The following is a 14,733-nucleotide window of genomic DNA, read 5'->3' as shown; positions in this document are numbered from 1 at the left end:
AAAATATTTGTTGCAAGAAGCCACAGAAGGGAATATCAGTATACATTAGTATTGAAAACAGCCTAGGGGGAAATACGGATACTGAAGCACCACCCTCCTGTGCCTGGCAAGCAAGGCAAGACTAAGGCCATTCTTGGCACATGCCACTTGTCTTAGCCTGTTGCTGAGATAACTTGCGTGAAACCAGCACTTTACCCTCTGCCAGCCAGAAGGTCAGCCCAAAAGTGAGCTGATCTGTGGGCACAACACCATCTCTCACCCAGGAGGCTGGGCCCGCTGTAAGCTCTGCTATATTATTTCGCTGAGGATGACAGGTGGGGAAATCTGGGCACCAGTTGTTCTTTTCCACTGGTATCATTTGGAAGGTAGCTCCAAAGTCGGGCACGCCAGCCTACGTGCCTCTCCTGCCGGCAGAGGCTCCACATTGGAGCTATTAGAATGTGGGCTCTGTACGTCGGCCAAGTCCATGTCTCAGAGACTGTATCCAGAGCATAGCGTGGCCACAGGGCTACTGAGTTCAGCAAGAGAGTCATTCTCTTGTTCAATCCATTATTGCCTGGGCCAAGGTTCTAAGTCTTTGTAGGCAGCATTTGATTTTATGACACATGGCTTAAAAAATTAAGGCAAACTGGAATTAATTTAGTTTTGAGAAAACAACAGAAGCTGCTACAGTAAGGCAGAGATAATCCTAGGCTGCCAGAAAGTGGTGATCTCAGTGGTGTACATTTTCTTAATTCCTGATTTTCCTCTTTGTGAGGTCTTCCTCCCACTCCCATACTTTGCACATTCTCACCTATGCACACCCTGAGCAACACAATGTTGACAACTTGACTTAGCATTGCTCTTTTCTTGAGCTTTATTTTTATTTCTTCTTCAATACAACAGTGTTGGTTCATTCAATTTGAACACTTAAGGCAAAAAAAAAAGAAAAAAAAAAAGAAAAAAAAATCCCAGGTTATGTTTTCAGAATCTTACCTTTTTGTTTTGAGGGTTCTGTGAGTTTTGTGGCATATTTACATTGCTGCTTACATTCTTATTTCAGAATTTAAGATAAAAACTGGACAACTATCACGTTTTCTGTGTGTGTTGAAAAATCTATTTCTTAGAATTAATGGTAAAACATTTCCTGTTAATCTTTTATTCTTTAATATTACTTCTGGGTTTAGCTCACCATCTCTAAAGAGAAAGCCAGATGATCAAGTTACATTGTATGTGACATTGACTATCTCTTTATCTGTGTAAATGTCATAATATCTGCTTGCAAAGTGTTTTATTCATTTTTAGGAAAAAATTTTAAACTGTGCTTGCAATTCAGGATGGTGCTACTAGGTGGCAGTAATGTACAAGAACTATGTGGTCGCCCTGGAAGAGTATTTTACTAAGAGACTAGCATGCCTTCCCGTAATTATAAGAAATAAAAATATAATATTTTAAAAATACTCAAACTGGCACAAACAGTAAACATCCATTAACTTAGTTACCAGATTTAAGCTGAGCTTTAAAAAGAGAAAGCCTTATTTTTTAATGAAATTTTAAATAAAGTATACATTCACAAGCTCAAAAATCTAAAAATACAAAAAGATATATAGTGAAAAGTATTTCTCTCATGTCTGTCCCTCAACTACCACTGGTAACTAATTTTGTTAGTTTCTTGGGTATCCTTTCAGAGCTTTGCTATACAAATATGTGTTTTTATCTCTCCCCATTTTAACACAAATCAATACATATAGTTTCTGCATCTTTCCATATATAGTTGGTTAGTATATTGTTGTGTGAATATTTTAGAATATAATTAACCAGACCCCTATTAATGGATATTTCATACTGCTTCCAATTTTACGCTATTTCAGCCATGTGCTCATGTGATTTCACATGTAGGATAATTCACAGAAGTGGAATTGCTGGGTCTAAATTATATATATTTGCATTTTTCAAAGGTATTGCCAAATTGGCCTCTACAGAGTTTGGACCAATTTATACTGAACTTTCTCCAAAATGGGCTTGTTTTCCCATAGCCTTGCCAATAGCGTGCATGATCAGACTTCGGAATCTTCGTAAATCTGATTGGTTGAACAATGTATTTCAAAGTACTTTAATTTTCATTCTCTTAAATGAGACTTTTATTCTCTTAAATTCTTTTCTATCTTTAAGGGCCCTTTATATTTCCTTTTTGTGTGGAGAAAGTGGAAATGCCAATAAATACAACGATGCATACACATATGTAGGGTTTTGTTATTGATGTAGCTTGTTTTTGCCATCATGCTGTACATGATGTTCTTTAATTTGCTTTGCTCATTTAACCATACCTCCTGGCCATGGCTCTGAAGAGAAGTTGCTGGCAGTGCAGAAGAGGGGCCAGGACTGGAATGTCTGCTTCTCTCTTCATCCTTTTGCCATTGACTCCTGGGGGAAATATCTGTAGACCGAAGCAGTGAAATCTAATCAATTCTCTTTCTGACACTAATTAAGGCTTCAAAGAGACAGATAACCACTTGGGATAATTTAGTCACACTGAAACTTGGAAAATGGTCAGTAATATTTCATCCTCTGAACATAGACCCCAAGAAAGTTCTGGCTCTTTGAGTTGATGTCTTGGCAATTTTCAGGGTAATGTGTATAGGAAAACCTAGATTATGCAGATGAAAAGAAAACAAACATGCTCTTCTGCATCCTTTGCAGATTTGAAACTTTGGGCACAGGTTTGATTTATTTCAATGAGATGTTGCTATTAGCATGCACATCAAGTGGTGCAAAGTTGTACTGGAATATGGTCTCCTCAACTTTGGGCTCACTGTCTGCATATGGAGATGATAGTAACTGAATCCATAGTTATCAAGTGGTGGCATTTTAGAACACGAAGGGACAGCAGATGCCATCTCTGTCAACTCCTTCCCTCTACAGATGAGGAAACTTGGGCTAGAGGAGGTTGAATGACTTGTGTAAGGCTTCCCCAGCTAATTAATGGCAGTGCCAGGACTCAAGTCCAGGTAGGTCGCCTCATTACTGGTCCTTGCCCTTCCTGCAATTTATAGGACTTCCCTGAGGCACATGTGCTGAGGCTTTGCTATTGCCAGGGATTCTCTGCTCTGAAACAGCCCTATCTCACCCACCCCTTTCCACTTAGGATCCCCTGCCTCACACTTCCAAGACAGCTAATTGAGGCTAAATGGGTCTGATGCCATTCTATTAGTGCAAAATAAATTGGCTTATGCCAACTTGAACTCCTAATCTTGATTTTATCAACACTTTGCCCTGTTTATTCAGACTGTTCATGAGTAGGAAGTTAAGGAAAATGTTGCCTATGAACAAAATGATCAAACTTTTATCTGAAATACCTTTGAAAGTTTTCCCGAAGCTTTAATTATCATGTCCCTTTTGTTTTGGATGTAATATCAGACCCTCCCAATTTTCCTAAATGTTTGAAAATATTTTTGATACTTTCTGTCTTCTGTTGTGATTAAAAAAAAGAAAGCACCAGTGTTGGCTATGCCTGGGGAGTTAGTGAGGTAATCTGGAGAGATCTCTGGACCCCAGTCCTTTGTCCAAGAGGTATGGTCAAAAGAACAAAGCAAATTTCGGAAAAACCGGCATGATATGATCCTATTTTAATGGTAAGTCTGTTCCAACAACTGCTTTCTTTTTCGAATTACACCATGTGCTCAGGCTACAAAGGCTCTGCGCAAATGTGACTCTGTTGGCAAATACACGTATGATACCTTAACCATGCTGGAGGCCAGTTAGCATAATGTGTATTTCAGATGCAATTTGTCATCAGTGCTGGGTGGTATGGGGCTTAAAACAAAAACAGGATGAGCCTAGAGCACAGAAGTGGAAAATTAGGTGGGTGGGTGAGTATGGACTTGGAAATGGAAAATGTGCTTCCCTGTGGGACATGGCTTGTGTTCATTGGTGCTGACCTGCCTCCTCTCTAGCCCTGTAAGCTGACGTTGACACCAAAGCTCTCCGAGAAACTGAATAGACCCTCCCGCCCCCACCAACCAAGGACAAAGATGAGACCACCCAATTCGGTTACGTTGTTGCCAGAACAACATGTTTAATCTTTAATATGGGTTCAAACTATTCTTGCCCCTAGGAACATGGACTTCAGCAATTAAAGTCAACATGTGCTTCCATTAAACCATTGTGTCCACCTCCAAATGGTTATAAATATGTAGCATAAGCTATGAGAGTTGGGGTGGAATGGATGACAGCCTTTGCTAATGACACTCTAGAAACCAATATTCTCCTCTCAAAATAACATGGAAAAATTCTACTTAATACCTCCTGGGTTCCATTAGTGGTTCTGGGTAAATAATTCTGGGGAAAATAATTTCTGTTTTCATTCCAGCTGTGCAGCAGATACTGTGATGATGGATTGCAAGCGCAAAGAGTAAGACAAAACTCCAGCACATAAAGGACAATGACAACCAGAAAGCTTCAGCCCGATCATGCCCTTTCCTTGAACGGGACTGGATCCTAGGAGGTGAAGCCATTTCCAGTTTTTTGTCCTCTGCCTCCCTCTGCTGTTCTTCTAGAGAAGTTTTTCCTTACAACAATGAGAAAACATGTACTAGCTGCATCCTTTTCTATGCTCTCCCTGCTGGTGATAATGGGAGATACAGACAGTAAAACGGACAGCTCGTTCATAATGGACTCGGACCCTCGACGCTGCATGAGGCACCACTATGTGGATTCTATCAGTCACCCATTGTACAAGTGTAGCTCAAAGGTAAGACGAAGGTCTCTGTGAGGAGAGCATTTCCCTCAGAAACAGGCGAGAAGCCATATTTCTTTGTCAGGGGATGTAGAACTATGATCATAGCCCAAACTTAAGTGATGTGGCTGGCCCACAGGGCTTGTGGGAGAATGAGGCTTTTAGAATTTCCCTCCGTGCTTTGCACTGTTGTCAGTAAAAGTGCCTAATCAATCATGTGCACACCCATCCCGTGGGACAGGTGTCCTTTGCCCCTGGCTGTGACGTTTATGAGTGGTAGTGTGCTTTTCCAAAAAAGAAAAATGGAGTTTACAAGTTATCATAACTCTCTACCTCCATCATCAATAAAGAGGAGGAGAATGCAAAGAACGTGATTGAGCAGTGGAACATACTTCTTGGAGGGCTCTTTAAAGAGATTCTTGGTGAAATAACTGGCTTTGTGGTCTGAGCCTTTCTTCAGGTGCTACATTTCTGTTAAAATGATTTCAAAAGATAAGGTGGCAACATGCTCATTTATCATTTTTACATTGCTTATCCAAATCGTTCTCTTTTGGAAAAGGATGCATGTTTCTTGCAGAGGCAATCCATGCCTCAGTGGTGTGCAAAGGAATATCATGCTTAAAAGGCCACCAAGAGTGGCCAGCTACATGGACCACCCAGAAGGGAGGCACATTGTAGGGTGGAACATATGAGATCTCACGACTGTCACTGCCCCTAAACAGGCACATGAATGAAATTCGTCCACATTTGGTAAATAATAATTTGTTTAGCCCAACCTCAGAGATTTTCACATTTAGTTTTGGGATGAAAATCACTTAAACATTCTTGTATGGCTAGTATTTTTTGAAATTACCAGTATAATTAAGAATTTTTTATAATATCAATTACTAGAACTAAGACCATATAAGCCAATCCCTCCACTCTCCATTCAAAAACATTATGACTTTTGTATGCCTTGAAGATTTCCATTAATTTCTCTGATTATAGCTCAGTGATGATGATTCATTTTAGTTTAGGAGGATCAGAATTCGAGTTAAATCATTTTAACCATTATATTAATAAGATCTATGACTGTGGGAAAAAATAGAGATTTTCCATTTAATAAAAACTTTCTGGCTCTCATTTGTGCTTGTAGAACCAAAAAAATGGAGTAAATAGATGAACATAAATTTTTGCAGGGCCACAATTCCTTCTTAGGAAAAGGAAACTAAAATTGAGAAAAAACATGAGAAGTGCTTTTACAAGTGTGATTGCTCAAAAATTGTGGGCCCACGTAAGGTTGACTGCAGCTTTTATTAGCTTCTCCTTCCCTCCCCCTTCAGAAACAGACAGCACGAATATTTAGTGATTTTATTCCATGGATAATTTCTTTCTGTATTGAGTTGTCCTCCATAATCATGATTCTTTTTTAAAAAAAGGAATTAAAATTATTTCAAAGAAAGTGTCACTATGATGATAGAAAGGAACAAAGAAATAGGAGCATCTATAAAAACTAGAAAACAAACTGGAAAGATTGGATGAAATGATGGAGGAGTACTTTGGCAACAATCACATTAATCTAGCGAAGGTCAAAGAAGAGACATCATGAACTCAAACCAAAGAAATTCACATGTGAATTCTGAGCGTGAGTCTTAGAAACAGACTTTAGTGTACTGTTATTCACCTTTGTTTCTTCCAGAATGCCATGGCAAATAACAGCACAAAATTGTGATAGTAGGAGAAATGTTTGTAATTTCATGGGAACAATCTGTTTTCAAACATCCCAAACTATCCCAAATATAGCAATAGTTTTATGTAAATGGTGCTTGCAATTATAAACCTTTCTTCCCTGGCCATAAAATATGCCTGGCAAAATCTCAACTACCCAGACCTTTTCTAGGTTAGATTTTTTCTCTATGTGTCCAGGAGCAAAACTGTTTTAATTTGGAAATGTTCTATAATTCTTAACTCTTACATTCTCAGGCTGATCTTTTCTCTAATGGGTCTCACTTAATGAAATTGTTTGCCTTTAGAGACTTGGATAAAACATTTAGTCTATGTCTAGAAAAGAGTCAACAACAATCTACCCTAGCTTCTTTTTACAAAGAAAAGACTAGGGTAGATTTTTTTGTCTCTATAAAAATTTTCCCTTGACATCATGTTCAAGGGTCATTATTTAATAAACATGTGCCTACTGTTTGCCTGCCAATTGTTAATGCTTTCTGACTCACATTCATCCATTATCTGGCCTTGTAAAGACAAGAAAGGGAGAATGTGACCCAGGCTCAGGGAAGGGAGTGTACCTGCTTGAACACCTAATATGTGTCAGGCACCTCATACGGTATACTCTAATCATTGCCAAGAAACCTGTGATGGCAGGCATTATTATTCCCATTATCCTGGTAAGGAAAACTGAAGCCCAAAATAATCAGATTGCTTGATATCATATAGCCAGGGAGTGGCAATGTCTGCCTCACCGCATTCATCTTCCCACGACTTGGATCTTCATATTGGAGGAACACAAGTAGAATGTAGGAGCCATCACACAGAAGTTCAGGCTCTACTTCTGATCTGCTGGCAGTAATAATTTATACTCAGCAATGTTTCTAGAAAAAATAAATAGTGAAAGCCTTTCTGGGAGCTTTCAATGAGATTGTTCATCCCAGCCCTGAACTTGCAGCTGGCCAGTCCTAGGTCCCTGCTGCCCATCTCCTAGCAATTCAGGAAAGGACTGAGAGGGAGTCAGGCAGAAAAGACTGGCCACAGTGGCCCACCAAAGAGGACAGTGTGGCCACAAATTAGGATGTGTCTGATAGTTCTAAGTGGTGGCACCTCCTGGGATTGGGTACAAAAGATCCTGGGAATAGCAGGTTCATTTATAATCTTCATGGGAGACTAAGTTTCTCTAAAATTTGGAGTAAAGGCTGTAGAGCAAACAGGCAAAAGACCAGTTGGTAGTGGAAACAGACTGCCTGGTGGAATCTCTATGAGAACTGAGGCATGCCAGGCTTTGAAGTGAGAGAGACGTGGTTTCCAATTCCAGCTCTATGGCTTGCCGAATGAGTGACTTTGAGGAAGTTCAGTAATTTCCTTCTTTGTGCCTCAGTTTCTTCCCATGCAAAATAGAGCTCTCTACCTGAGGGTATGGGTATGGGTGTTGGTGATTCGTAAAGCATCCAGCGGTGTCCAGCACATAATAGCCATTTAATAGATGATATTATGATCTTGATGATAAGGTTATAAACTAAGCAGGTGTTTAGACTCAATTTTCTATTTCAGTCACAACTGAGATCTCAATAACTGCTGGGATCTCCTATAGCCTTAAAAGATTAGGAAAATGAACCTTATTGTAGTTCTTGTTAAGCACAGGGTGGGGCAGAAGAGCAAAGTAAATGTAAGCCACTGTGCTGGGTGCTAACAGGGAGGATAAAAGTAAAAGAGAAACAGCCCCGATGTCTGTCTAACCTTCCTTCCCAGATGAGTGGAGGAAGGAGGGGCTGGAGGGGGATGAGTTTTGGACTTGGGCCAGGGAGGGGATTTCAGGAATGGAGGGTGGGAAAGCAAACTGGCAGGGGAGACCCGGAAAGTCTCAGTTGGGTGAGGAGTGGGGGATGCTGGCCCCAGGCCAGGGCGTGGAACCAGGGCATGGAACCAGGGCATGACTGTCTGAACTGGTAAGGGCCACAGGAGCAGGTGGGGAGCCAGAAGAGCAACAACAAAGGATAAGGAGGAAGAGGTTTGAGGGACAAAACCTAGGAAAAAAGGACCTGGTATGCTAAGGGCTGAGTCCTAACAGCTTCCTAACAGGACCCCCAAGCCATCTTCTACTGCTACCCACCAAGCTCATGGTGTGATAGGAGAAATGGAGGGAGTCAGGAATATTGTGTTGATGATACAATAGACTACTTGAGAGATATAATTTGATTTTTTTAAAAGGAACAAATTTATACTGAGTGCCTACCATGTCACGGTGCTGTGGAAGGTGCTGGAGACTCTAAAGTAGAAAGAAAGAAAAAAGAGACAATTTTTTTGCCTTCATAATGCTTACAAGAAAATGGGGAGGGAGGGAGGAGAGGTGTTCTGTGCACAAAGATCAGTTTGTATCCGTTTGATTCATGACCTGAGTGAAGGGACCAGTCTCTAGCTGGAGTGAGCTGAGTTCCCATCCACCCTTTCAAAGCCCCCACCATCTCCCTGCTGCTTTGTTCCCTGGTTGCAATTGTCTTGGTGCCCTCAGCCTAGCACAGATCTTTTGGAGGTTGACCTGGGCCCCTGAAGATGAGCGGAGTTATTGAGGCTGCCTGTGGGGAAAGAATGGGAGAAGCATGGGTGAATCTTGTTCCTGAGGAGAAAGGGGGTGCTTCAAGAGGTGCCATGGAAATAAGGGTGCACAGTGTTCACTGCTGCGAAAAAGGCAAACTATGTTTCCACTCTGTTGGAGTAAAATCGCAAAAATGCTCTTCTAGGATGGGACAGGTGGGTCTTTATTCTGATGCTAATGGTGACATCTGGTCAGTCAAGGCTCTTGGAAGATTCAGCTCTGCATAAGCTTGGGGATGGTGAAGCCAATGTCCCAAGAAGCCCACAAGAAAAAGTTAGACTTGTATGTCTATGGATACGGTCAGGGGTTCCTGAGGCAAATCAATGTAGATAAGGAAGTGTGTGAGTTGGCATATGCCTCAGGAAAACATGGTATCAGGAGGCAGGTATTATAGTGGTTTAGGTCAGGGGTTTGGTTTCAGATAGACCTTGGTTTGATTCCAGCTCTGCATTTTGCCACCTATGTGAGTTTGGGCAAGTTACTGGAACTCTGTAAAGCTTGGGTTTCCTTATCTGTCCTAATAGTATAGATCATAACAGTACTTTCTTGTAGGGTTGTTACAAGGATGAAATAACTCACATTGTAAGTGCTCAATAAATGTTCTTATTAGCGAAATGATGGTTATCTAGTGATTCATCTAGAGCAGAGCCCTCAAACTTGAATGCGTCCAGAGACCTGCTACTCAAAGTGTGGGCATCAGCCCAGTAGGACTGACATCAACCAGAATCTGATGGGAAATGCAGAATCTCAGGCTCTAGGCCAGAACTACTCAATCAGAACTTGCCTTTTAACAAGATCCTAGATGATTCACATGCACTTTCCAGTCTGAGAAGCTCTGATCCGGAAGAGATCAGGAGATGTTCAAGTGCTGAAACACAGGTAAGGTATGGCAGAAGCTAAAATGTGAAGTATTGAGAGTAAACCAGGAGAGCAGATGGTTATTCCTTCCATCCCTTAAGGATCTTATTTTTCAAACTTCTGCTTTACCACTTCAACACACAAAACAGAGATAGATTTCCTTCCAGGAGTGTGTGTGTGTGTGTATGTGTGTGTGTGTGTGTGCATGTGTGTGTGTGTGTGTGTGTGTGTGTGTGTGTGTGTGTTGAGAACATCAAGGGTCCAATAATTGCTTCATAGTCTTTTCTTCCAGGAAAGAGCATTTGAATTTGGCTACAGAGAATAGATAGGTGGGATTTTATTAGGCAGAGCAAGGTGGAAAGGACATATTTGGGAGATAGAAGACATAAGCAAAGGCAAGAGGCAGGAGAATTCAGGGCACTTTCTTGGACTCCTAAGTAGTTAAGTTTGATTGGAGTAGGGAGTGGGTAGTAGAGTGATGAGAACAGTTGTAAGTAAGACTGGAAATACATGTGAAACCTGGGTCATGAAGGGCCTTGACTCCTCTTCAAGATTTTGGATTTTATTCTGAACTACTGAAGGCATTTATTGTACATGTCTGTGCAATCTTCTTGCACAAACAATCCAGCTCCCGAGGAAGAGGGGCCCAGCCCATTGGAGGTGGCCCCACGTCCTTCAGTGCCTGGAGTTCTTGTCCTTCAGAGTGGGCTGGGGGTGGAGCTGGACATCCTGAAATCTTTTAGTGAGATTGCAACCAGATTAGCTCATTTACAAATAGCCCTACGCTGTTGACTTGGTCATTTTATGGACAGTGCTAATGGCCCGGTCAGTCAGGCCTACGTTTGGTTCACCTGTATATACATCACTTGGATATTATGTCCCATATCATTGTTGGCCCTTCTGAGTTGTTTGTTGGCACAGATTTACTTTGTCCACCCAGACTGAAACTGCACCTCTGAAGACTCCATTACGGAAGGTGACTCTGTGAATAACTGCTTAATCAACCTAATAGGTGATCTAGATGAGAGATTAGCAAATTTAACAATACTCCAAGGTGAGGTATCAAGCAGCTCTTCCCACATACAGGCAGATGCGGGGGAGAAGAGACTAAGGAAGATCTTGGACTCTCTCTCTCTCTCATTAGAGAAATGGGGGTGGGAATTAGGGACTAGCCTGTGTACTACTGACCTATGGCATAATCTCTCAAAACCCATTTCAGAGCCAGGCACAGTGGTGCATGGCTGTAGTCCTGGCTACTCAGGAGGCTGAGGCAGGAGGATACCTTGAGCCCAGGAGTTTAAGGCTGTAGTGTGCTATGATCATGCCTGTGAATAACCACTGCACTGCAGCCTGGACAACATAGCAAGACTCTGTCTCTAAAAACAAAACAAAACAAACAAACAAAACCATTCCTGATAGTTTACTTTGCCTGTCAAAATGAATTGCAGGTAGGATAGAATCAAAAGCTTTAAAAAAATCAAAACAGCTTACAGCTGCTATTTTCTCTCTGCCTCTGTGATCATTCAGAGAAAATAAATTCACTGGTCTAGTCCAACTTATTCTTCCCTAAGCCCTGCTGTTTTTTTTTTTTTTCTAGTATCTCATATTGCCTTGGTGGTTGCTAAGTGATTGTTGGATTTAGCCCCAGCATATTCTCAGATAACTATGCCAATAATCTATAATTACCAGAATTCATCTTTTCTCCCTTTTGGAAAGCTAGACTGGCTATTTTTTTCTTGTAAACCTTGGGTGTTTAATTCTGCCCTACAGGATGATGTCAGAGATAATAGCTGGTGAATCTTTAATAACAACTGCTAATTCCTACAATATTGTAAGGTAAACGTCAAAAGGTTTCATGCATATATATATATCTTTTAATCTTTCATTTGAACTGTTTCACATTTTATGATCTTGCTGTTGGTTCTGGAATTATAGGACAAATTTTTCTTTTCTTCTCTTCTCCTTTTCTTTTCTTTTTTCTTTTCTTTTGTTTTTGAGATAGGGCCTTGCTCTGTCACTCACGCTGGAGTGCAGTGGATTGATCATAGCTTCCTGCAGCCTCTAATTCCTGGGTTCAAGTGATCCTCCTGCCTCAGCCTCCAAAGTAGCTGGGACTACAGGTGCACATCACCACGCCTGGCTAACTTTTTATTTTTTTTTGTAGAGACACAGTCTTGCTATGTTGCCCAGGCTGGTCTCAAACTCCTGGGCTCAAGTGATCCTCCTGCCTCAGACTCCAAAGTGTTGGGATTATAGGCATGAGACAATACACCTGGCCCAGGGGATTTTTTTCTCCATCACTTAACATGAAATTCACCAAGCAAAACCTCTTACATAACCACGGACCAATAATCTCAGATTCTCCACTCCCCTCCCCATCTTGATATTAGGATTATGCAGCTTAATGAGTCAAGCTGCCCCACTGTACCCACCCATGACTCCCACTCCCAGGATACCAGGATTTATGTATGGGATACATAAATGATCCTTTTGTCCATCCCGGTAAGCTGTATGCAAATTGTGTGTGCGCTTATGTACATTTTTCTGGGGATAACTTTGGTAGTTTTCATCAGATTCTTAAAGGTGTCTGTTGGCTAAAGCCAGATTAAGAGCTACTATAAAGAACACATAGCCTCCGTTATTCCAGCCCAATCTTTGGAAATAGAGATTATCAGAATGGGTACATCCTAATATTTGCCCCCATTGACTCTGAAGATGCAGATGCAATTACACAAATCCCAGGCTCCTTCAATGTGTAAACCCAGAAGTGTGATTTCAGGGCCCCAGACATGCCCTGTCTCTACTTCATTGTCTTGTCCCAAATTGCAGCACCCAGAATGTTTCTTCCTAAGCATTACTCAGGCTATCCTATTTTCTTCTTCAGAAACTATATTCCTGTTCTTTAGCTATTTCCTGCACAAATCAATTTCTTTTTTTTTTTTTGGTAGTCATTTTAATTTACTTCTTGGTTTCAATTTGGATTGACTTTCTGCATTTTGCTACTGGTAGAATTGCAATGCATTGGGCCAGTGGTAGACCACTACCCGTCAGGAGAAACTTCTTTTGTTCTTTGGTTTTTACTCGCACGTCACAGTGATGGGCGTCATTCAGTGGTTCTAAACCCTCAGTACACTTAGAAATCACCTAAGAAGCTTTGAAAACCATGAAAGCCTGGGCCCTATCCCCAAGGATTTTAATTCAGTCGATCCGAATGGGGCCTGGATGTTGACTTAAAAAAAAATGCAACATGCATTGAGCCACTGGTCTAATCTAGCAGGAATTGGCAAGGAGTGTGAGGGTCTTTCAAAAGATGCTGTTTTACCTGGCTAAGGTTGTGGCATGCTCAGAGTAACCACCTCCTCTTCTTTCCCCAGATGGTGCTCCTGGCCAGGTGCGAGGGGCACTGCGGCCAGGCGTCGCGCTCCGAGCCTTTGGTGTCGTTCAGCACTGTCCTCAAGCAACCCTTCCGTTCCTCCTGTCACTGCTGCCGGCCCCAGACTTCCAAGCTGAAGGCGCTGCGGCTGCGATGCTCAGGGGGCATGCGACTCACTGCCACCTACCGGTACATCCTCTCCTGTCACTGCGAGGAATGCAATTCCTGAGGCCTGCTGCTGTGTGTGGCTTCTGGATGGGACAACTGTAGAGGCAGTTCGACCAGCCAGGGAAAGACTGGCAAGAGAAGAGTTAAGGCAAAAAAGGATGCAACAATTCTCCCGGGACTCTGCATATTCTAGTAATAAAGACTCTACATGCTTGTTGACAGAGAGAGATACTCTGGGAACTTCTTTGCAGTTCCCATCTCCTTTCTCTGGTACAATTTCTTTTGGTTCATTTTCAGATTCAGGCATTTTCCCCCTTGGCTCTCAATGCTGTTTGGGTTTCCAACAATTCAGCATTAGTGGGAAAAAGTGGGCCCTCATACACAAGCGTGTCAGGCTGTCAGTGTTTGGTGCATGTTGGGGAAGAATTTACTTTGGAAAGCAGAAAAGCCCAGCTCTTCCTGGGACATCTTCTGTTATTGTTGATGTTTTTTTTACCTTGTCATTTTGGTCTAAGGTTGCCATTGCTGCTAAAGGTTACCGATTTCAAATTCCAGATACCAAGCATGTGGATATGTTTAGCTAGGTTTACTCACAGCCAGCGAACTGACATTAAAATAACTAACAAACAGATTCTTTTATGTGATGCTGGAACTCTTGACAGCTATAATTATTATTCAGAAATGACTTTTTGGAAGTAAAAGCAGCATAAAGAATTTGTCACAGGAAGGCTGTCTCAGATAAATTATGGTAAAATTTTGTAAGGGAGCAGACTTTTAAAGACTTGCACAAATATGGATCCTGCACTGACTCTGGAAAAGGCATCTATGTACTAGTGGCATGGAGAATGCACCATACTCATGCATGCAAATTAGACAACCAAGTATGAATCTATTTGTGGGTGTGCTATAGCTTTAGCCGTGTCGTGGGCATCATTCTCTAATATCCACTTGTCCATGTGAAACGTGTTGCCAAAATGGTGGCCTGGCTTGTCTTCTGAACGTTTGGTTCAAATGCGTTTTGGTCCTGGAGGCTCAAATTTTGAGTTATTCCCACGTTTTGAAATAAAAAGACAATATCTTCAAAATTTTGACTGTTTATTTTTTTCCTACTTGATATCCTACTATCATGTGGACTAGAACATACATGTAGCTAGTGCTTGAGCATCTCCTATGATATGGTAAAAGAGTCAAAAAAAAAAAAAAAAGGAGAGAGAAATGGGGTTCCAGAATGCATGGTGGGAACATTTTTTTGAAATCAATGTACCAAGGTGTTGAGGGCTTATTAAATTTGACTCTGAGTTTTAGATTTTAGCTCATTGA

At 41.5% G+C, this 14,733-nt stretch overlaps 1 protein-coding gene across 1 annotated transcript; it reads left to right on the top strand.

The window, feature by feature from the left end:
- Positions 1 to 4,276: 4,276 nt before the first annotated feature.
- Positions 4,277 to 14,498, top strand: NDP (norrin cystine knot growth factor NDP). Its single transcript, XM_032756762.2, has 2 exons — positions 4,277 to 4,729; positions 13,247 to 14,498. The coding sequence occupies exons 1-2, from the start codon at positions 4,556 to 4,558 to the stop codon at positions 13,472 to 13,474; spliced, it is 402 nt and encodes a 133-aa protein (XP_032612653.1). The 5' UTR covers positions 4,277 to 4,555; the 3' UTR covers positions 13,475 to 14,498.
- The last annotated feature ends 235 nt before the right edge of the window (positions 14,499 to 14,733 follow it).

This window comes from Hylobates moloch, unplaced genomic scaffold, assembly GCF_009828535.3.
Source record: "Hylobates moloch isolate HMO894 unplaced genomic scaffold, HMol_V3 SCAFFOLD_7, whole genome shotgun sequence".
Classification (NCBI taxonomy): Eukaryota; Metazoa; Chordata; class Mammalia; order Primates; family Hylobatidae; genus Hylobates; species Hylobates moloch.
The sequence above is the reverse complement of the archived record's forward strand: the minus strand, read 5'-3'. Positions and strand labels throughout refer to the sequence as shown.